At 46.1% G+C, this 20,001-nt stretch overlaps 11 protein-coding genes across 11 annotated transcripts; 5 read left to right on the plus strand and 6 right to left on the minus strand.

Moving 5' to 3' along the window:
• Positions 1-413: 413 nt before the first annotated feature.
• K450DRAFT_178421 (uncharacterized protein) lies at positions 414-3,216 on the minus strand (the record flags this gene model as incomplete). Its single annotated transcript, XM_051584293.1, has 4 exons — positions 414-1,857; positions 1,934-2,356; positions 2,420-2,658; positions 2,749-3,216. The coding sequence occupies 4 exons, from the start codon at positions 3,214-3,216 to the stop codon at positions 414-416; spliced, it is 2,574 nt and encodes an 857-aa protein (XP_051442022.1).
• A 170-nt stretch (positions 3,217-3,386) lies between these two features.
• Positions 3,387-5,292, plus strand: K450DRAFT_254014 (uncharacterized protein). The gene is made up of 8 exons (XM_051591129.1): positions 3,387-3,510; positions 3,581-3,700; positions 3,769-4,138; positions 4,204-4,320; positions 4,407-4,489; positions 4,554-4,701; positions 4,789-5,051; positions 5,115-5,292. Exons 2-8 carry the CDS (start codon positions 3,626-3,628, stop codon positions 5,172-5,174), a joined length of 1,116 nt encoding a protein of 371 aa, XP_051442023.1. The 5' UTR covers positions 3,387-3,510; positions 3,581-3,625; the 3' UTR covers positions 5,175-5,292.
• A 12-nt stretch (positions 5,293-5,304) lies between these two features.
• K450DRAFT_266515 (uncharacterized protein) lies at positions 5,305-6,450 on the minus strand (the record flags this gene model as incomplete). Its single annotated transcript, XM_051592813.1, has 1 exon — positions 5,305-6,450. One exon carries the CDS (start codon positions 6,448-6,450, stop codon positions 5,305-5,307), a length of 1,146 nt encoding a protein of 381 aa, XP_051442024.1.
• Positions 6,451-7,344: 894 nt separating this feature from the next.
• K450DRAFT_254018 (uncharacterized protein) lies at positions 7,345-9,631 on the minus strand. Its single transcript, XM_051591130.1, has 3 exons — positions 9,124-9,631; positions 8,363-9,057; positions 7,345-8,279 (listed from the first exon to the last, which is right to left on the minus strand). The coding sequence occupies exons 1-3, from the start codon at positions 9,579-9,581 to the stop codon at positions 7,579-7,581; spliced, it is 1,854 nt and encodes a 617-aa protein (XP_051442025.1). The 5' UTR covers positions 9,582-9,631; the 3' UTR covers positions 7,345-7,578.
• Positions 9,632-10,465: 834 nt separating this feature from the next.
• On the plus strand, positions 10,466-11,821 carry K450DRAFT_254020 (uncharacterized protein). The gene has a single exon (XM_051591131.1). The coding sequence runs from the start codon at positions 10,529-10,531 to the stop codon at positions 11,747-11,749; it is 1,221 nt and encodes a 406-aa protein (XP_051442026.1). The 5' UTR covers positions 10,466-10,528; the 3' UTR covers positions 11,750-11,821.
• Positions 11,822-11,873: 52 nt separating this feature from the next.
• On the plus strand, positions 11,874-13,850 carry K450DRAFT_254021 (uncharacterized protein). Its single transcript, XM_051591132.1, has 9 exons — positions 11,874-12,069; positions 12,153-12,217; positions 12,287-12,420; positions 12,485-12,564; positions 12,647-12,720; positions 12,786-12,945; positions 13,009-13,220; positions 13,283-13,415; positions 13,478-13,850. The coding sequence occupies exons 1-9, from the start codon at positions 11,975-11,977 to the stop codon at positions 13,569-13,571; spliced, it is 1,047 nt and encodes a 348-aa protein (XP_051442027.1). The 5' UTR covers positions 11,874-11,974; the 3' UTR covers positions 13,572-13,850.
• On the minus strand, positions 13,851-15,247 carry K450DRAFT_254025 (uncharacterized protein). Its single transcript, XM_051591133.1, has one exon. It carries the CDS (start codon positions 14,994-14,996, stop codon positions 14,130-14,132), a length of 867 nt encoding a protein of 288 aa, XP_051442028.1. The 5' UTR covers positions 14,997-15,247; the 3' UTR covers positions 13,851-14,129.
• On the minus strand, positions 14,865-16,582 carry K450DRAFT_254027 (uncharacterized protein). Its single transcript, XM_051591134.1, has 6 exons — positions 16,458-16,582; positions 16,353-16,388; positions 16,018-16,285; positions 15,574-15,953; positions 15,290-15,509; positions 14,865-15,223 (listed from the first exon to the last, which is right to left on the minus strand). The coding sequence occupies exons 1-6, from the start codon at positions 16,555-16,557 to the stop codon at positions 15,100-15,102; spliced, it is 1,128 nt and encodes a 375-aa protein (XP_051442029.1). The 5' UTR covers positions 16,558-16,582; the 3' UTR covers positions 14,865-15,099.
• A 311-nt stretch (positions 16,583-16,893) lies between these two features.
• K450DRAFT_191804 (uncharacterized protein) lies at positions 16,894-17,264 on the plus strand (the record flags this gene model as incomplete). The annotated part of the gene is made up of 2 exons (XM_051584460.1): positions 16,894-17,040; positions 17,105-17,264. Coding segments are annotated over exons 1-2 (264 nt in total), but the record flags the coding sequence as incomplete, so codon positions are not given.
• A 164-nt stretch (positions 17,265-17,428) lies between these two features.
• K450DRAFT_254031 (uncharacterized protein) lies at positions 17,429-18,339 on the minus strand. Its single transcript, XM_051591135.1, has 3 exons — positions 18,111-18,339; positions 17,867-18,045; positions 17,429-17,805 (listed from the first exon to the last, which is right to left on the minus strand). The coding sequence occupies exons 1-3, from the start codon at positions 18,226-18,228 to the stop codon at positions 17,584-17,586; spliced, it is 519 nt and encodes a 172-aa protein (XP_051442031.1). The 5' UTR covers positions 18,229-18,339; the 3' UTR covers positions 17,429-17,583.
• On the plus strand, positions 18,096-19,605 carry K450DRAFT_254034 (uncharacterized protein). Its single transcript, XM_051591136.1, has 3 exons — positions 18,096-18,828; positions 18,901-19,032; positions 19,153-19,605. The coding sequence occupies exons 1-3, from the start codon at positions 18,391-18,393 to the stop codon at positions 19,465-19,467; spliced, it is 885 nt and encodes a 294-aa protein (XP_051442032.1). The 5' UTR covers positions 18,096-18,390; the 3' UTR covers positions 19,468-19,605.
• The last annotated feature ends 396 nt before the right edge of the window (positions 19,606-20,001 follow it).

Genomic DNA, 20,001 nt, shown 5'->3' on the forward strand with positions numbered 1-20,001 from the left:
AAGTTGAAGGCAGCAGTCCATTTTTTTAGAAGTCACGTGGATCGTCGGTGACCATGGTGAATTTTCTCCACCGTCTCATAATATTGCGCTCTACGTTCAAGCTGAAATTCAATGATAAAATTGGCTCCTCTTGCAATACAAATAATCTATGTAGAAAATACTATTTGATACTTTTTTTTTTTATTTAACACAAATCGCAAATATCGCGTTTCAAGCACATCCACCACGTTAACACCGTTGCGTATCAAAGTATTCATTTATTATAGTTATATGTATAATGGGTAACTTATTTCTCCAAACCAATACCGTTCCAAGTCCATTCTTGATCAACAGTGATGGTCTTTGAAGCGACTTCATCGTTAGGGCTGGCGCTAGTGGCAAGCACGATCTGTGAACGAACATAGGTGAATTAATCAAAATGCCAGACTTATCATTTTTGAACCAGTTACAAAACATACCTCATAATCACCCTGGTCAACCTTCCAATGACCGTTCTGGCCCTGCTCCCAGTAAGAAACTGCTTCTTGATCCAATACTAAAGAAACCGTGGTGGATTCTCCAGCTTGCACTGTCACCTTGACAAAGGCTACCAAGGCTCTCTTTGGCCGTCCAGCAGCATCAGTGGGCTTGACATAGATCTGGATAACATCCTTGCCTACTCGGCTTCCAGTGTTTTGAACACGAACATTAACAGTCACCTTACCGCCTTCAGGAGATAATGCGCCTTCAACGGAGACCAGTTCACGTTCCCAGGTGGTGTAGCTGAGACCGTAACCGAGCCAGAACAGAGGCTCGATTTGCTTCTCCTCGTACCATTTGTGACCAGCAAACAGTCCTTCCTTGTAGTAAACAACATCATGGCCGCGTTCTTCGCTCTCGAAGTGTCCAGGGAAGTTGCCATAGCTTGGGTGATCCTGAATGCTCTTGGGCCAGACGCTGGGGATACGGCCACTGGGACCACCACCCGAACCAAGACCAAGCAAAGCATCAGCGATGGATCTACCGCATTCTTGACCAGGGAACCAGGCTTGAAGAACAGCAGAAACATCGTCAACCCAAGGCATGTAGACAGCCGATCCGGTCAAGTTAACCACCACAGTGTTAGGTTGAGCAGCAGCAACGGCGGCAACCAATTCGTTCTGGAGACGAGGAAGATGGATGTCCTCTCTGTCGTAACCTTCTGATTCGTATTCAGCACCTGTGGCAGTGAAGACAATGGCAACATCAGCGTTCTTGGCCGCTTCAACAGCTTCGTTCCTCTTCTTTTCATCGTCATAGTACTCGTCAAAGCCCATTCTGAAGGCCATGAAGCGTTCAATGGCATCTGCATCGTCAATGATAAAGGTAGTATAGTCCACAACCACCGGAGTTGCCTTTTCTCCTTCGAGCTGGAATTGCTTGTTGCGACGGTTTTGGTCCATGGCAACGAAGTACTCCATGGGATTTTCCTCCGAGCTGTAATTCCAAGTCTCCTCACCAACCTTGATGGTGGCCTTTCCAAATGCTTGCAAACTAAGGGTATGAAGTCCAGTGGACTTGGGGGTCAAGCTATACTTGACGCGTATGGCACAAGGGACCTGGATGCCTTCTGGCAGTGCTGTGCCGGGGTTCCAGGATGGCTTTTCCAATTCAGTGACAAGGAATGGTACGTCGTTTTCTCCGATCTCGCTCACACCGCTGTACCATTCAAACTTGACAGTCTCGTTACCAAGGATTTCGCCAGTAGGGGGAGGAGGAGTGGTGTGGAGCTGACATCCTTCAGTGTAGACGATTTCAACATCATCAGCAGCACTACCCAATTCCTTCAAAACGTCCTTGAATCCATCAAGAGGGGTTGTCTTGTATTGGGCAGTCAAGCTAGAAGGAAAGTTGCATGAGTGACTGGGGTGGGGGCGCATGCACTAGCAAAAATAAAAATTTGGTTCAAGCTTACTTTGCAGAGCCACCGCCAGATTGGATAGCCTCAATAGCGGGATGACCGATGAATGCAAACTTCTTTTGGCCGCCAGCCTTGGTTGGCTCCAATGGCAATAGGTTATCCTTGTTTCTAAGGACCACCATACCTTCTGTGGCGATCTTACGAATGCTGGAGCTGATTTCTTCATTTTGAAGGCCGACCTCGTTCTCATCCTCGGGAGAGGCACAGAAGTCCAAAGGAGGGTCGTTAGTCAACAATCTTTGTTCGACCTTAGACACCAGTTCCAGGACTCTACGGACACGATCATTGACATCTGCTTCAGTCACTTCACCAGCTTTGATGGCTTCATGCACTTGTTCAACAGAACGATGCAGAGTTGGACCAGGCATTTCAAGATCCATACCGGCCTTAATACCTTTAACAGAGTAAGTTCCAAACCTATGCAACAGCGGATCAGACATCATGAAGGCTAATATCCACTTTGTGCTTACAACCACTTACCAGTCACTCATGACGAGACCGTCGAAACCCCATTCTTCTCTCAGAATACCCTTCAACAGTCGCTCATCTTCGGAGCATGAAATGCCATTCAGACGGTTATAAGAAGTCATGATACAGCCAGGTGCATCCAAACCCTTTTGACGAAGGTTGCGAAGCACACGCTGGAAAGGTCGAAGATAGATTTCACGAAGAGGAGCTTCTTCGACTTCGGATGAAACACTGCGTCGATTGGTCTCGCACTAGAATCCCAACAGCAACAAAAAAAAAAAAAAAGGTACACGCTGTCAATGAATTTTCTACTACCCTGAGCTGGATCGATCAATACTAACCTCGTTGGCAACAAAATGCTTAGGGGTAGCTAGCACACCTTGACCTTGGCATCCAGTAATCCATGCTGCACCAATGTCACCAGACAGAATGGGATCTTCAGAGTAACTTTCAAAAGATCTTCCTCCTCTTGGATCGCGTTGAATGTTGATAGTAGGGGCCAAGCTGACATGGGCCTTCTTGCTGCGACTGTCCTGAGCAATACCTTTGCCCATCAATTCGGCCATTTCAACATCCCAAGTGGCACCAACACTGGCAGGAGCCGGGAAAAGAGCAGCTGTGACGACAGAATCGAGGACATCGGCTCCACCACGAGCACCATTAGGACCATCCGTGACTTTAATATAGGGAAGACCCTTCTCAGGGAACTGGAAGGTTCTCCACAGGTCCATGCCTGCAAGGAGTTGGATCTTCTCATCCAGCGTGAGCTTGCCGGCAATGGCTTCGATATCAACAATAGACCGAGTCATGAGTAGTTTTTTTTCAAGTCTGTTGAAAGAGAAGGGTGGACAAATGGGTTTTTGGGCATGTGGAGGTTGTATTTATTGCCCATGGGGTATCTACTCTACTTGTTCCCATTTTAATCGCCGATGAGCTTCTTTAATTGCCCAGCCGACCTTCTCCCACTCACTCCCGCAGAAGTCCCGTTTCTTGGCTGACCCTAATTCACCGGTGGACTGCTTTCTTTTACACTGACTGTCAATCCTTGCCCGAAACCCGTCGCTCTGAGAATATCGGTGATAGGAAACAACGGAAACCTTATAGTGAGTTGGTCCCAATACCGGCCTAGCTTGCGTGTCCCGTTTCAAACTCACCTCTATTACTTTGCCACAGTTTCACGGTTTCCAGCTTCTATTCGATCTACAGAACACTCACGCTATGAACACTACTACTCCCTTTGTCGTTCGCTGGGCCATCATTGGTGCCGGCTGGATTTCTGAACAGTTTGTCCATGTAAGTCTATCCTGACCTTCCCCCCACCTCAGCGTTCCCCTTTTCCATTGACACCATGTTCCTGTTAGGACCTTGCTATGGACCCAAGTACCCGTGACGTCAAGGATGTCGCACACGCTGTGGTGGCAGTTGATTCACGAACAAAGGCAAAGGCCGAAGCCTTCATCAGGGATTATTGTCCGGAAGGAGGGTTTGCCCAGAAGGCTGGATACTGTGACTTACCCGTCGAGGCAGTGGAGGGATATGATGCTGTGTACGCTAGGGAGGATGTTGATTGTGTGTACATTGGTACACCACATAACGACCATTACTTCAGCGCTAAGGCTGCCTTGGAAGCCAAAAAGCACGTTCTCTGTGAGAAGCCTTCTACCATCAATGCTGGTCAAATGAAAGAGTTGGCCGCCCTTGCTCAGGCTAATGGTCTTTTCTTCATGGAAGGTAAAATTTTGGCTGGTGGGGGGATTTTAGCTGGAGTACAAGGGGACTAATGCAATGTGTTCCAGCCGTGTGGACTAGATTTTTCCCGTTGATGTATGCTTTGCAAAAGGATATCCACGAAACAAAGGTGCTTGGCGACATTCATCAAGTGAATGCTGACTTTAGTATCAAGGGTGTTGGACGTGAGTATTGGAGAAAAGATTCTTTACGGGATGGAGAGGGTATAAAGACTTGATGTATATTGACTGGCTTCGACATTGTTTGTTAGGTGTCCCGCTCACTCATCGTCTTTTGAACCCTGACTTGGCTGGCGGTGCCATTCTTGACCTTGGCCCATATCCTTTGACCTGGGTGAGTGCATTTCGGGATTCACAACATGGTATTGAAGGTGGTCACTGACTTTATCCCACCCTAGGGCTTGATGACACTTTTTCATCACCCGGATAACAAGCTTTCTCCCCCCACTGCCGTGAGCAGCAGTATGCAGTTGCATCCAGAGACAGGAGTGGATATTTTCACTACCGTTGTTTTGGATTTCCCCAAAATGACCGCCCGTGCTAACTGTAAGTGTGTCATTTGATAACGTTAGTGCGGATACACTTCGCCTTATGGATGTGACCAGCCTAACATTATATTTTCTTTTTCCGCAGTGACTTGCAACCTCGTCGTGGAATCACCAGCTGATTGTACAGCTCGTATTCAAGGTACAAAGGGAGAAATCATTGTGCCTAGACCAGCACCTCGTCCCGAAAAGTACATCATCCGACTTGATAACGGCGAGGAGACTGTCAAGGAGTTTGCTATTCCAGGAAATGGCTATCACTGGGAAGCTGATGCGGTTGCCCGTTGCCTGCGCGATGGCTTGAAGGAGTGCGAGAGGATGACGGTTTCTGAGTCCATCATGTCCATGGAGGTGAGTGTGCATGAATGCTTCACGTTGCGCCTAAGGCCATATAGTAACACATTGTCATTTCAGCTTATGGATGAGTTCAGAAAGCAAGGTGGATACGAGTTTCCCGCATCCCTAGCACAATAAATGCTGAGCTGGATATGTAACGAACATCTCCTCCCCTCGTATATACTATAAAATGATTGTCAGTAAAAAAAAACGCGTACAGTTCATTTTAAAAACAAAGAAAAAGTGACTAGATGGGTACACAACCAATTTATTGAATATCTGAAAAATGTAGAATCTCTCGTGACGGTGGAGCTAACTTGTCCATAATCTGTCGAAAAATGTCCAAGTCTTGCTTAGCATCCGCTGGGGTTGTTTTCAGCGGCTCTTTGCCAATGATGGCGTTATGCAGCGCTTCGAGTTCTAGCGTATACGGGTCTTTGTAGCTGGGTCGAAGCACCGTTTCCTTGAAGCCACCTTGGCCGTCGTCTTCTTGGATGGTGACCTTGATAGGCAGACCCTTGATGTATGGCGTGTCGTAAGTGATTTGAACCCGCTTTGTGTCTCCAAATATCTCGATACCGGCGTCAAACATCGGCACATTGTCTATGCCGACCTCGTACATGACGTTGAATCCTTGAGGGTATTGAAATAGAGCATGCATAAAATCGCCTGTCGGAGTGCGACCTGCCGCTAGACACTGGAGGGGCGGACCACCGAAAAGCTCCCGCATCAGACTGAGATCGTGTGAACTAAGGCCGGCCAGTAAACGGTACGACTTGACATTGACGGGGTCGCTTGCTCGGTGCTCTCCAAGAGCTTCTTGAGCCATGCGCTTGCCCTGAGCCAACAGATCGCTCACTTTGTCTTCAGGAACATCTTTGACTTTGATTGGGAAAGTGCCCGATTGGTCAACAAAGAACCGGTTGTGGCCAATGATATCTCGGACCCGCGCATAGTGAATTGTCTTCATGCCATGGAGGATATCAGACAACGGTTTCACTGCAAAAGCATATCGTCGCATGTATCCGACCATGATGACCACGCCATTTCGTTTCTCAGCGGCGATAACAGCGTCGGCATCCGACTCAGTGAGGGCCATGGGTTTCTCGATAAAAACATGCTTGCCTGCGTCAGCTGCCTCCACGGCCATGGAAGCGTGATATTCGTCGCTATTAAGGATCATCACAAGGTCCACATCGTCTTGATTGATCAGTTGCCGATGGTCAGTGTATGTTTTTGCAATGTTGAACTTGGCTGCACAGTGAGATAGCGCCGTAGCCGACACATCACATAATGCGGTGACGCGGTAGAGGTGGCTGCAAAGCTGCAGCGTTGGGAGATGGACGGTTTGCGCCACCTCTCCTGTGCCAATGATGCCAACGCGCAGCACAGATGTGGTGACGTTGTTCTTCATTTAGAAGGATAGAAAGTATAGGTCCATGAGAAAAAGGCTCTGCAGGTGAGTACTGATATATAGGGTAACTCTAGCTGCTTTGATTTGTACACTGCTAAACCAACCTTTTTCTCACTAGAGTTGGCTACTAGAGTTTTAAAGAATTTAGTGTTGCGAGATATTCCACCGGGTATTCTATTCAAGGAACTTGCCCATTGTGCCTGACTTCTCCCACAAGCAGATCACACCTCGTGGCCACACGGTCAAACAAAGCGGCCAATTTCGTTCCTGGGGAGCCAGGAAGCCCAGCTCTACACCTCATGAAAGCGAACCCGGGATACGCTCAACACACAGTCGCAATTTCCTTACCACCCTTACTGTCCGTCCAGCAAAGTGACTGAGGTTGTGCAAAGTCTATTTTTTCCCTTTGTTTTACCATGCGTGGCTTCCCAGTCAAGTCGGTGTACCGGTCATTAAAAAATGACCGGTACACCGACTTGCCAATGGTTGACAGCTTCAATTGGGATATCGGATCGGATACCCCACAGATTGTTCCCCACACTTTGCCATAATCACCTTCACAAAGATGGTACAACCATTGTTACGTAAACAACTCACCATTCGGATAGAAAGAAGATGGACAAAGCCGAGTTACCAAGACCGATTCCTAGGCTCAGATTCGGCGTATAAATAATCACTTCAAGAATACGCCGTTCAAGCAGTAAACAAAAAACAACATGGGACGAGGAACAGTGAAACCATTGGTGTTATGGTAAGGGTATGTTAACAAGGGCAGGCAGACAAACTTCCAAGAGTCCGCTTTTCCTTCTGTACCGGCCACGCTGGAATTGAACTGCGACAGTCCAAGGCAAACCCAACAGCAACTCTGTAACACAGTTCCATCCCTTCAACACATACAGATCAATCAACTACTATATTCAAATATATCATGGCATACAAATGAGTACAATATCAAGAATGTTAAATTTTACTTGTACAGATCCAACCCAAACTTCTTTAAACAGGATGGAAATGAGGAACGAGAGGAGGGGAAAGAGTATTACGATGGAGGAGGACACCAACTTGTTTATCTTCTTAATTTGTTTTTTCTTCCTCTTGAGGCCGAGAAAGAATATATAAATATATACATCAAATAGTATGCCAGTTCGAAAACATGGAATCCCAGTATTCGGCGTCTTGAACAAACAAGTCAATAAACGAAGCGGTGGTGTTTGGATTGTGATGGTCTTGGAGGTTAGCAATGGTATTGAGATCCACAAGTTTGATGGGAGCGTATGACACTGGTAAAAGGTCACTTCGGGATACATCCATGGAGCCCATTTCCTGTCCTGGTACAGCCGGCTGTCCATTGGGTATGAGAGAATTGGAAGGGACGGATATGTCATTACTTCGTTGAATGCTGCCTGTTTCCTTCAGTAAGGCAAGCATGGCTTGGAAGAAACGGGCAAGGTAGGCTGACGGTTCATCATCCGAACGCGTCTCCGTCGAGCACACACTGATCACCTCATTAAACACACCCACCACCTCCCGGAGAGTGAGCTCATCAATATGGTCTCGTCGAAGGTTGAGCCACTTTCCTGCATACGCGGCACCCAAGAAAGTCCAATCCTGCGAGGCTCGTAAACAACTCTGCGTGGCCACTCGATCCACAAGCATGCGAAGGATGGTGGTGGCATCGTAGACACAGCTTGCGAACGTCACTTTCTGATCATCCAAAGGCGCGTTTGTTTTCTGTTGGTATTGCCAAACCACTTCGTTGACTTTTAAACTATAGATCTCCAAATGATAACCCGTCTGCGCTGAAGTGCATTCGTCCAGAGGTAATACAGCTGCAGGAAATTGAACAAAAAAAAAAAACGTCAGTCTCTACTATCAAAACAGTACGCGCAGCAAAAACCCACGTCTTGCTTACTCTTTTCATTCATCCATCGATTTCGAAACGATTTCAATCTCGATTGGGCTGCTCGAATAAGAATGTTGACAGTTCCCGGTGTGGTGGAGATGGCCATGACATCCTTCAATAGCTTGATATCTCTTCGTACGCCATCCAATTCCAGCGAACAAGCCAGACGTGCATCTCCGGGAAGAGACCATTCCAGGTGTGAGTTGTACCACACGATAGGGTCTATTCGACATTCTGGCGGTATCATTTCGGGTCTTGTGTGGGGAAAATTAATAGAGTTGTAAAAGACGGCATCGAAACAACACAGCTGCATCCATGTTCGCTGTCGGTTCATAAGTTCTCGGTTGACAATCTCATCACTTGAGTTGGTGGCCTTCATATGCGCTGTATGCACATTCAATTCAAAGGCCATGCGAATGGATCGACCTATCTTGCGCCAATCCGTGGTATCACTTGACTCCTTCCAGAAGGAAAGTATAGACAAGGATTGAACATGATCCAAATTGCACAAATCCTCTACAGCCGCCAAGCACATCAATCGATTACATATATCGCTGCAGGCGGGGAATAGGTCAGGTCGACTGAACTTGGCGGAAACAGCAATGATGCACGAGAACACCAATGGATAGTTCTTCATGGTGTAGGGAATGGTATGAAGGTGAGGGTCAAAGAGAGCAATCATGGTATTGAGCTCTCTAAAGAAGCTGTCCGCGGCAAAGAAGTTAGGCCCATAAATTATTTGTGTCACCCCCCACCCCCACACTGCTTACAATTCAAATAGTCGCCTGGCTTCAGAGTCGACGATCACGCCTTCGGTCAGAGCATTTTCATTATAGCTGGAAGCAACAGCAATGGAACGCTTGGAAAGTGGATTGGGTTTTCCACACCCATCTTCAGTATGCACCGTGGTCCATGATATAGAGCTTGGGTTTAGTTCGGCCTGCAGGGATAACGTACCGCCTGCCACATCCCCGTCATTGGCTTCATATGAGTCGGCTCCAGAGGACCGGTCGTCGTTGGAATGATTGTAGTGGTCTCGTCGTGAAGGAAGGTGTCGAGTGTTGGCACTCTTTGGCTTACGACCTCGAGCATGCGGTCTGAATTCGCATTGGAAATTTAACCGAAGGCATCGGGAGCAGCGAGACTGATTGGCTAGCTTGTCGCACCTGACCTTAATTTGCCTACACTGTAAGCATGCTGTTCGAGCAAAGTCGGTTTCTGTCGCCATTCTGCAAACCAAGGTTGGTTGTGTGGGGATGAATAAGCTATGGCCTCGAAGCCAAGGGAAAAAATTAAAGGAAAAAAAATATTGGCGGGCACCAACCCTTTTAGCTCACCATGGCGCAAAACCTACCCACGCACCACTTTAAAGAACTCTTCTAGACCTTCCTAGTCACAAAGACCACCATGCTCTTGCTCATACATTGCTCCATCCTCATCCTCTCTAGAGCACACGGACTCCATTGCCATGTCCTTCAAGCTATGTTTCCGCTTACAACATGAGTCAGGTGGTGCCTTTACATAAAGAGAGATATGGGATCCTTATATGGAGGCCTCATTCTCACAGGCATGGCCCACTTCCTTTTCATTGAATGCAGTGCTGCTGCAAGTGTTGAGCAACGGCTGACTCACGCAATATGATCATGTGCCTGTTCTTGTGGGCACAGTAAGATAAAGGTGGACATGGCTTAACCGAGATACGGCTCAGAACGTTGCTTGCTCTCCTCCATCGATGTATGGTAAAGCGCCTATACTGCTAAAAAGTGCCTGCCCTGAAATCAAAATTCATAATGACGATCCATAAGTATGAAATGATATGCATGCCAATTTGCTACCGATCCATTGCGATCCTATCATATAAATGGCTACCTTCTCGTTCATATGTCAGATTAGCTATATCAGGGAGACATGTTTGCCTGGATAAATATCCATGGTTTTTATGGTATTGGATTAAAGCACCTTGCGCAAAGTGGTCGTCCTATTTCAAATTGACTTTAATTGACTACAAACTACGTTTCGTCTACCACTGGCCATGTCTATGAAACCACATCCATCTCATCAGTCTTAAAAGTCACGTGGCAGATTATCAGATCCGTCTCGCAGAGTGAGGGTCTCCAGTTGCAAACCTATGGGGAATCAGTCAATTGCTCCAAGCAGCGCTGTCTACAGTTGAAAATGCTACCGCTAGGCAAGAACAGCAAAGAAAACCCTAACGAGGCATATGACGTTGAGGTACACGTTATACAGAATATCGCAAAGGCCATAGAAAATATCCGCGTCGCAACGCCCGTCGTCACACCGTCTAGCCATGCTATAGACATTGTGGAATCCATACGGAATAAGCTACTCCTTTTAGTTCAGACCGATGACCAACCCACTATATCGTCTAAAGGCAAGGAATGCATATGGCTACTACGAAATGGTCGAGACATCGTGTGGTCCAGTGATATTCAAACCACAACGGAAGTCAGCGACCATAAAGCACCTGAGGATGTCCGATACGCAGCAGGCTTACTCGTCGTCTTTGCTGAAACGGACAGCTACACGGATTCCATGGAAGATATTCTCGTCTATACTGCATATAAGGAATGTCGGAACCCCACTCTATTGAAGCTGAATCAAGTTGAGGTAAACTATCTACAGGCATTTGGTAAACGATGGTCGAATCAAATGAAAGAAGCCGCTTTCACCCTCTCAGAAGGCCGACCCTCCATGGCCAACGACGTGTACGAAAAGTTCCTCGCTTTGGGTTCCTACAACGATGTCCTCAGCAAGGTGATTGCTAAAACGCGAACTAGTTTGATCTTGACTAGCTCTGCCAAAATCAGGCTGGGATACTGGGCACACATATATAAAGGCCGAAAGGGGAGTACGTCGACTCCTGTTAAGAGCATTCTTGGAAGAGAATCCAATCTTTTGAAAAGAAAAGAGTTCAGCATAGGCATGACGGACTCTCAAAGAATCAACAGTGGAGTACAGCCTGGAGACGGATGGCGGATATCATTGCTCTTCCTATTAGCAGTCAGCCGACAGTACCCTGACTATATTTCCAAGACTTTGGCCAGGAATACTGGAGGATATTTAGAACGTGGTAGGGGTCACGGAAACCTATGGGCTCCTAGAGTCACGTCAGACCAGCTTGCTGATTGCGGGGTATTCATGAGTAACGCACGAGACGCTGGTTACGGCTTAAGCTTTCATCTAGAATCACTCGTAAGCGCTGCATTATCTGTAAACGATCAGTCTACAATCTTTCAAGATACCATTCGACTATGTCACTTTGTGTCGATTATGTGTGTGGATGGTAGCTGGCATTTGGAAGACTTTCAAATTGTTAGTGAGCCCACTATGGAGCAGTCGTTTGATCATGTAGTTACCAATCATATTATGAATTGAAATTCAGTGTATATAGCGTAAGGTAGAGCAGAAGGTAAATAATATAACATAGTAACTTTATGACGGACGAACGCTGTTCAATGACTTTTTTTCTGAAAATTGTGACAGACATCGTTGTGTCGTGGCCAAAACGTCCCAAAAAAATTATTTTTTGGGAACTGGATTAAACGTGACGAACCGCGACGGACCTCTGCGCGTTTTGATCAGAACATACCCTCACGTATAATGGCGACCATGGACATTGACAGCAGCTCTCCCCTTGCAGGTAACAAGGGCAAAGGAAAGCAATTGATGCCAGGAGACAAAGACAATCTGCCATGGTAAGTTTCTCGCTTGAACGACGTGTAGGCCATGACCTGACCATGCCATTACTGGGTATTCATTAATCGAACGTGGAATGCAGGGTGGAGAAATATCGGCCTGAAAAACTCGAGGATCTCGTTTCGCATGAGGATATCACATCGACGAGTGAGTATAGTCCTTGTTGACCTGTCTCACCATACCGTTTGGTTCATGTTTTTTGACCTCCGGAATCAGTCGAGACCTTCATAGACGCCAATCGCCTTCCACACTTGTTGTTCTACGGTCCACCAGGAACAGGAAAGACGTCCACGATTCTTGCTTGTGCTCGAAAGCTATACGGCCCAAATCATAAATCCATGGTTTTGGAGGTGAGCTCGGTCAGGTTATGCCTTGTCCTTCATAAAGACCTATACTCATCTGCGTTTTGTTTAGCTCAATGCGTCTGATGATCGTGGTATAGACGTGGTGCGAGAGCAAATCAAAAACTTTGCTAGCACCCGTAAAATATTTAGGTGAGTTCCGGGGACTTGGCCCTGGAGGGTTGCTGCATTGGCCGTCCTCTTGTTTCCTTATGCTTACTTCCATCTCCCCAAGTTCTGGCTTCAAATTAATCGTCTTGGATGAAGCTGACTCCATGACATCTGCCGCACAGGCAGCTCTTCGTCGAGGTAAGTCATTCATATTGCTATGCAGCGACCTAGCCGCATACATTGACCCAATGCTCCCAACCCAGTGATCGAAAAGTATACGAAAAACGTTCGGTTTTGTATCATTTGCAATTATGTGAGCAAAATCATTCCCGCCATCCAATCTCGATGCACACGGTTCCGGTTTGCTCCACTTGAGATGGATCAGGTCGAAGCACGATTAGACCACATCATCCAAGAAGAAAAGTAAGCATGGGCTTTAGACGGTATATATCCATATATCATATTTAACGGCGTGTTCTCCTCTAGTGTTAATATCACACAGGATGGCAAGGAAGCTTTGTTGAGGTTGTCGAACGGTGATATGCGTCGTGCGCTGAATATATTACAGGCGTGCCATGCAGCGTTTGATCGTATAGACGATACCGCTATTTATACTTGCACAGGGCATCCGCATCCAAAGGATATTCAACGTATCATGGATACCATGATGAACGATGATTTCACCACAGCCTATTCAAGTGAGTATCCATTCAGTCCCGGCCAGCAAGCGACAAGATGATCTGACCCTTATTTTTTATAGCGGTGGACAAGTTGAAGCGAGAAAACGGCTTGGCTTTGCAAGATATCATATCTGAATTAATTTTTTACTTTGAAATGCTCGAGGTGCCCACCCATGCCACTGTATACCTACTAGCCGCTGTTGCTGACATCGAGTAAGCTCACGTTTATCATGCCTTCTTTTCTGTCCAATCTGCTCACGTGTTCTTCTCCATAGATACCGGTTGTCGTGTGGAGCCACTGAAAAAGTTCAGCTGGGAGCTTTGATTGGCACTTTCAAGATGGCGACGGATATTGCAGCTAGGAATTGAGTGAGAGGGATTCTATAGTTTAGCATCCTTACCAATTCGCTCACGCACCCTGTTTAAACTAGACACCCGTAATAAAAGAAGATTCTGTACAGCCTTGGAGGTAACACCGACTGACCACAAGCTTATCTGTTCCACAGCCTGACCTGACACTCAACGGAGTCAGGGGCAAAGGAGTATAGACATTCTTAATCCAAGGTCGCAACCAAGTTATGCGTAGAGAGATTTTTTTTTATTGCTGATAAAAAAAGATTAATTTAAAAATAAAGCGCGTGGAGATCAACCCCCTTCCTTCCAGCCTAAATGATATGGAAGATCAAGTAATTTGGTAAACCCCACACTTCGTAACCCAATGCCTTGACCATCTTGGCCAAGCCTTCCGTTTCGACCTGGTGTTGAAATGGGAAAGGGGGGAAAATGGCACCATCACGATGAACTTGAGCTTTGACTAGGGTGCAAGTGCCACCCACGCCGTCCAAAGGGATGGTGTGCATTAGATCGGTAATGCCGTCAGGGTAACGGTTATCGATCATGAGTTTGCGACGGGTGAGAACGACATCTTCATAGCCTATTAAGCGAAGCGAGGGTCAGTCCACTGACTGGGATTCTATTAACTCTGACTCCGACATACGTACCTTCCACCAAGACATCGGTGGGCTTAAGGGTAGATTGAAAGGCCCAGCTTTCATTCGTTTCTTGCCAGTTGTTCTTATCGTAGCCACCTTCTTCGTTGTACGAGTGCCACCAGCAATTAGGCACAATGACGTCCTTATCCATACTGGTCAGGTCCTCTATCAAGGTGGCTGGATACTCTATCACATCGCCATCCAGCCAAAGCACCCAGGCAATGTCTTCAGTCAACGCAGAGGCCAAGAGGTAGTTACGGCTTTTGGACATGATTTCACGACGCTTGATCTGGACATCATAGTCATGACGGTCCTCTTCAGATAACACAAAATCGAAATCCTTTTGGAAAATCGATATCCGATTGAACCGTTGCCATGGCTCCTGCTGCTTGCTGACATCTTGTGCATGTTGCTGCAGCTTCTCAATAGTGCCATCCTGGGAATCAGAGACCAGGAATCCAAGGGAGATGAGATGATGGGGGTACGTCAAGCTGTTGACATTCTCAAAGTACCGCTCAATGTGACGTGCCGCCTCTTTGAATGGAGTTAGAATCAAGACATGTTGATTGTAATGGGTATCTTGTGCCGATGCATTCAATTGATTCATATCAAAGTAATTGAAGTTGTTGACAGGTCGTGCTAGAGACCCATCCATAGCTTTGTTAGCTGTGTCAACTTTGCTGTTGGTGTCATGACAAGTGTACCAATTGACTTGCGTAGACGAGGTGGAAACCAGCCATGACACAAGTAAGATGACAGACAGAGCAGCGGCCACCAAGACCGGTCGTGAAGCAGTTATCATATAGATGCAATGAGTAGCTCTGTTATGTTTGAAAGAAGAATGGGAGAAAAATTCAAAATGTACAAGAGGGCAGATGAGGGAAGACAAAAAAATAATAAATTTTTTAGGAGCTGGAGGTATAGAAGTACACCTTCTCCCACAGCGGTTGATAATCACGAATCACTCCAGCGATAATAGAAATTAGGAATCGGTCTTGCGTTGCTACGCAGAACTTTTCAAGTCTTGGCCTAAGGAGAAATACACGTTAAAAAGAATGGAAGATATCACAAACACCCCACATAGACGTTGCATACCTGGTAAATTGTTCATAGAATCGTCCTCTCAACAAATTAAACCACATTTGATGGTATCTTCGGCTGAGTTCTGCCTTTTCCAAGGCTGACATAGTACTCTTGGTCGATCCATAAGGAGAAGTGAACGATCGGCTAACAGCTGCCTGTGAAGCTGACTCCACAGCGAGGGAAATCAGCCAAGGTCGCCATGAGTACCGTCCAAATTTGAAGATGGCAAGAACTGTAAGACAAACAGAGTGAGTTGGCAAAGAACAATTGAGCTGTACAGCTTTCATGGCACTTACCATAGATCAATGGACGCAAGATATACAGCATTTCACCAAGTCTGCCAAGACCATTAAGCATACTGACAGTGTCCTCTGGCTTTCTCAATTTCTCTGGAGTCAGAACTTTAGACATGAGGAAGTCAGTCACATCATTGTATTTCTGATCCAGGGTGAAGCCACTGGCAGCTTGTTTGGCTGCTCCATTTATATCAATCGTGGCCTGCATGAGAGGATGTCTCAAGCCAGTCTTCTTTCCTATCCACGTCTTTGCTTCGGGCTGTTGTGCAGCAGCAGGTGGGTGACCGAGTGTAGCAGGGTCAACATCACGCTGGAGATGATTAGGGCTGAGGAGCATACGGTTGTTGGTCAATTGCAATAAGGTCATTCTCAACGCCGCCCTGTAAAATAAACCATTCAGTATGTTTTGCTTGACATCCGACGAGATTCATTGACAAAACTTACTTGAACAACTCAACACCAAACACTAATCGCCACTGGGCCCGCTTTCCAAGCTTTTTGCTCACAGCCATTTCCAAGACAACTTGTGTGTAGGAGATAAGGGACAAAATTAATGATATTTTCTTGTGCATCGGGGACTTGGAAAACCAGTATGCCTTGTACTTGTTGAAAGGCGACCCGTCTGTCTCTTCCGCGGGCTTTCCCTGAGATAGCGCAGCTTTCCTCAAGATGGAGTCATGGTATAGACCAAGGACATTCAGACCGGCAAATACTAGCAGTGGGAACAAAAGGTTAGGTTTATACAGTCCAACCATCGAGCCAAACAGACGAATACTTACAGGCTTGAGAAGCAAACTCGGCGTCGTGAAATCGACCTAGCAAGGTGTAAGAGAAATGTGGGGTAACGGGTGGGACATTTTGACAACATGGATTCTAAAACATACCAGGTAAGAAATAAGTAATGGACCGCAAAGTACCCTCAATGCTGGTAATTTGCGATGCATTACTTATGAGAAAGTCTTCGTATTTCTTCAGCAGCTCCATACCAAAGAGGTCTGTTCTTGCTGACAATACCGTTTTTAAATCTGAAGGTTGAGCCAGCCAGCCAATCAGCTGCAATTGAATAAAAAGGCCGCCCAATCATACACGTGATAGCCAAATCTCGCTCCCAGACTCCCTACCAACAAAAGTACCAGCGTCTATAGAAGCTTGAAGTCAATTCTAGCCACGGATAAAAGGCCAACTCATAGAAAACGTTGTCAATGCACGCAGTTTGTAATGGATATTTCGTCTAGGGGAGGGAAGGGAGTTCCGTCCACGTGACCCAAGGCATTTAGACAGGGCGAGAAGCTGTCACAAAATTTTCGACCAAAACGTTGCGTCGGCTGTTGTGTTCAGTGATTCTTCCACTTGTCTATACAAAATGTCCATGTTCGGAGGAGGATTCCAAGCGCAGCAATCTGTCAACCCACAAAACATTGCTATGGCCGAGCAAGAGCTCGACATGGTCACTGATCTTTTCAACAGGTAAGTTGAATCTCGGTGCCCCCGCGCAACCAAAGTCCCTTCAACTCAACTCTTCTCTATCCAGAATCGTCGACTCATGCTACTCAAAGTGCATTTCAACAGAGTACCAGCAGAATGACTTGTCACAGGGAGAATCCGTCTGCATCGACCGATGTGTCGCTAAATTCTTCGACGTTAATGCCAAGGTTGGAGAGAAGATGCAACAAATGGGCGGTGGTCAACCACCACAGTAAATAGACGAGAAGCAACTCTACTAAACAATTTATAACGGCCCACCCTGAGCAAGGACTACATAGACCCTTCTTGCTTGAATAAACCAAAATGTCACTACAACGCAAACCCAATTTTATATTGTGTCGCGGGAGAAAAAAACCATAGGTGGCTGTCGCTTCATTTTTATGTGAAAATCCCGAATGGTGTGTGTGTACACGATTTTGAAAGAAAAAAAAAAAAGATAATAAGCAGAATGGTAAGTATTAAAAAGAGGAAATAACAGAAAAATAGGAGGTGCATCAAAGTTGACAGCTTTCAAAGAGACCTTATTCATCGAGTGCTCATGGCGAACAAAACACTGGTCAACACAACGGTGTGAACAAACCCTTGTGCAAGTTTGATGGTGCACAGATTTCGAGGACGGTTCTCCCAGACAAACGAACGATACACTTCAGGAGTGACGTAGCCGAGCCATAAGAATAATCCCAGCTGCCAACAATGGTTCCAAGAATTGACTCGAGTCAAATTAACCAACGTCGACGTCATGTATGTCTAAGAGACCCACAGTTCAGCACTTATTTTATCCTCTGCAACCCACACCAACCCAGCCTACCTGAATAAAGCCAAATGCTAGCTCCAGCAGCAAAAAGACACCTTGATTACGTTTGAACTCGGATTGATCTACCCAGTTGGGAGACTTCTTGTCTTGCGCCATAGCGGAAGACCAGTATTTTCCAGGGATTCCAGCATGGGTGGCTATGGATGTTGCGTGAATCAAAAATGTTCCGACGACTGCATAAAGGAGGTTTAATGATAAGCGCCTGTGGCAAGAAGTGAGCGTGGTAGATTGCACTTACTTAGAGAATATGGATTAGCCACTGGAAAGTGGATGGGAAATTGCAGGTGAGCAAGAGGAGACATGAAGAAAGAGGAGAAGAGGAAGTAAAGCAAAGTAAAGCAAAGCAATGAGATCATTTGGGATGGGATGGCCAACGCAGCCCATAAGAGTCACATGATTTCATTTGGTTTGGGCTGACTTTGGAAAACAGGCTGTGCCAAAAGGATGACCCCGAGTATTTATTTTAAAAAGAGGTCGTTTTTCTATAATCGCTTTCTTTCCTCTCTTCTATTTCTTCAATGTCAGTGTTTGAACACGACGATTATTACGCTCCACCGAGATCTCGGCCACCTCCTCCTCCTGCTCACACTAGCGACTATGATTCATACCCACTTCGAGACGTCCCATCTGCCCCTTCTGTTGAAAAATCATTTGCTCCTCCATACCAAAGTAGAGTGTCCCTGGCCGACGATAACTCCTATGGTGGATGGAGAGGTCCTAGAGATTCCATGTCGGATTTGAAGCTGACAGCCCATCCCGGGTATGACTCGGACGAAGAGGATTTTGGACAAATTCCACGAGAAAGGAAGAAGCGGACATGTTTGGATTTGATGTGCTGCGGATGTTGTACTTGCTGTCCACTGTGGGCACGATGGATGTCGTGTGGTTGTTTGATCATCCTTATCGCCTTGGGTATTACCATTGGAGTGCTGGTAGGCACCTTCCATATGCCACAGGTACGGTTTGGTGGGTTGTTATTTTAGCCTCTGTTTTGAAACAACCGGCTAATATATCGGGCTTTGATTTAGATTTCATTCAACGGTATTGAAAACGAGTCGTTCACCTCCTCGGCAACAGCGTTCAATATTTCGGCAAACTTGATGATAGGCATCGATAACCCCAACTTTGAGGCACCTACCTTTAGTTCTATCAAAGCAACTGTAAGTGTTCATAAATATGGGGCTGGATAGACATATATAAATAGATGCTATTTATATAGGCCAGCCAAGCTATTTTATTTCACGGTCACTTACCTCCCCCGACCTTTTTTTTCTTCGTAGGCCTATTACCCTAATATCGCAAAGTCGGTTGGAGGAGGAGAGTTGAACGATGTTCATATCAACGGCAAGGGAATCACCAATATCACCTTCCCATTCACCATTATTTATGATTCAACACAAGGCACAGATTCTTCCATGTTGTTAGATATTGCTACCAAATGTGGTCTGACAGGTGGAGCAAAGCAAGACATTACCATCACCTATGACCTCGCATTGACGCTCAAGGTCGGCGTGATTCCCATCACCATCACTCTACCGGAGAAGACCAGTTTCCCTTGTCCCTTGGATGTAAGTTGTTGGTTGGCATGGATATGAGAAAGGACCCTGATCTAACTTGTTCATTTTACAGAGCTCTGCATTAGCCAATCTTACCCTACCTGGTGGTTTGACTGGAAGTTTACCTAGCAGTGCTTAATACATGCATGCAAAAAAAAGAAAAAATCTCTCTGTATACCAAATATCGGATTTTCCTTGCACACATCATTTCATACCTTCAAGCTTGTGTATAGTATTTCAGCTTGCCAACTACAAGCCTTATTGCATTATCCCGTTCACGTTTTCACAGGAAATCCATATATAGTGTTGTTGTACATGTCTCTACAGAGTAATCTAGTTGAACACCTTGTAATAAATATACGAATCAGGAAGGACCAAGACGATGCATTTTATTCAATGGGAGCGTTTTGTTCGGGTTTAAATGGCCGCTCGGGAAACAGTAGGCGGTCATATGCGCCGGTCCATGACGAACCAACAAAGAAGCCTTGAAACGTCTTATGGCTAGATACCCAAACACCAATATTCTACAAAAACTTATAGTATCATTTTTTCAGTCCATTGACTCGTTAGTTA

The sequence above is a fragment of the Umbelopsis ramanniana genome (genome assembly GCF_025399195.1).
Source record: "Umbelopsis ramanniana AG unplaced genomic scaffold K450scaffold_55, whole genome shotgun sequence".
Taxonomy (NCBI): domain Eukaryota; kingdom Fungi; phylum Mucoromycota; class Umbelopsidomycetes; order Umbelopsidales; family Umbelopsidaceae; genus Umbelopsis; species Umbelopsis ramanniana.

Coding starts and splice junctions, on each gene's coding strand:
- K450DRAFT_254014 (XM_051591129.1), top strand. CDS start 3,626: ATGAACACTACTACTCCCTTTGTCGTTCGCTGGGCCATCATTGGTGCC. Junction 3,701..3,768: donor TTTCTGAACAGTTTGTCCAT/GTAAGTCTATCC, acceptor TGTTCCTGTTAG/GACCTTGCTATGGACCCAAG. Junction 4,490..4,553: donor GCCCATATCCTTTGACCTGG/GTGAGTGCATTT, acceptor ATCCCACCCTAG/GGCTTGATGACACTTTTTCA.
- K450DRAFT_254018 (XM_051591130.1), bottom strand. CDS start 9,581: ATGGCGACAGAAACCGACTTTGCTCGAACAGCATGCTTACAGTGTAGG. Junction 9,058..9,123: donor GCCAGGCGACTATTTGAATT/GTAAGCAGTGTG, acceptor TGCCGCGGACAG/CTTCTTTAGAGAGCTCAATA. Junction 8,280..8,362: donor TCGATGGATGAATGAAAAGA/GTAAGCAAGACG, acceptor AATTTCCTGCAG/CTGTATTACCTCTGGACGAA.
- K450DRAFT_254020 (XM_051591131.1), top strand. CDS start 10,529: ATGCTACCGCTAGGCAAGAACAGCAAAGAAAACCCTAACGAGGCATAT.
- K450DRAFT_254021 (XM_051591132.1), top strand. CDS start 11,975: ATGGCGACCATGGACATTGACAGCAGCTCTCCCCTTGCAGGTAACAAG. Junction 12,070..12,152: donor GACAAAGACAATCTGCCATG/GTAAGTTTCTCG, acceptor CGTGGAATGCAG/GGTGGAGAAATATCGGCCTG. Junction 13,416..13,477: donor GCCGCTGTTGCTGACATCGA/GTAAGCTCACGT, acceptor TCTTCTCCATAG/ATACCGGTTGTCGTGTGGAG.
- K450DRAFT_254025 (XM_051591133.1), bottom strand. CDS start 14,996: ATGATAACTGCTTCACGACCGGTCTTGGTGGCCGCTGCTCTGTCTGTC.
- K450DRAFT_254027 (XM_051591134.1), bottom strand. CDS start 16,557: ATGGAGCTGCTGAAGAAATACGAAGACTTTCTCATAAGTAATGCATCG. Junction 16,286..16,352: donor CGAGTTTGCTTCTCAAGCCT/GTAAGTATTCGT, acceptor TCCCACTGCTAG/TATTTGCCGGTCTGAATGTC. Junction 15,510..15,573: donor CTTGCGTCCATTGATCTATG/GTAAGTGCCATG, acceptor TTTGTCTTACAG/TTCTTGCCATCTTCAAATTT.
- K450DRAFT_254031 (XM_051591135.1), bottom strand. CDS start 18,228: ATGATCTCATTGCTTTGCTTTACTTTGCTTTACTTCCTCTTCTCCTCT. Junction 18,046..18,110: donor GGCTAATCCATATTCTCTAA/GTAAGTGCAATC, acceptor TCCTTTATGCAG/TCGTCGGAACATTTTTGATT. Junction 17,806..17,866: donor TAGCATTTGGCTTTATTCAG/GTAGGCTGGGTT, acceptor TGGGTCTCTTAG/ACATACATGACGTCGACGTT.
- K450DRAFT_254034 (XM_051591136.1), top strand. CDS start 18,391: ATGTCAGTGTTTGAACACGACGATTATTACGCTCCACCGAGATCTCGG. Junction 18,829..18,900: donor GCACCTTCCATATGCCACAG/GTACGGTTTGGT, acceptor GCTTTGATTTAG/ATTTCATTCAACGGTATTGA. Junction 19,033..19,152: donor TTAGTTCTATCAAAGCAACT/GTAAGTGTTCAT, acceptor TTTTCTTCGTAG/GCCTATTACCCTAATATCGC.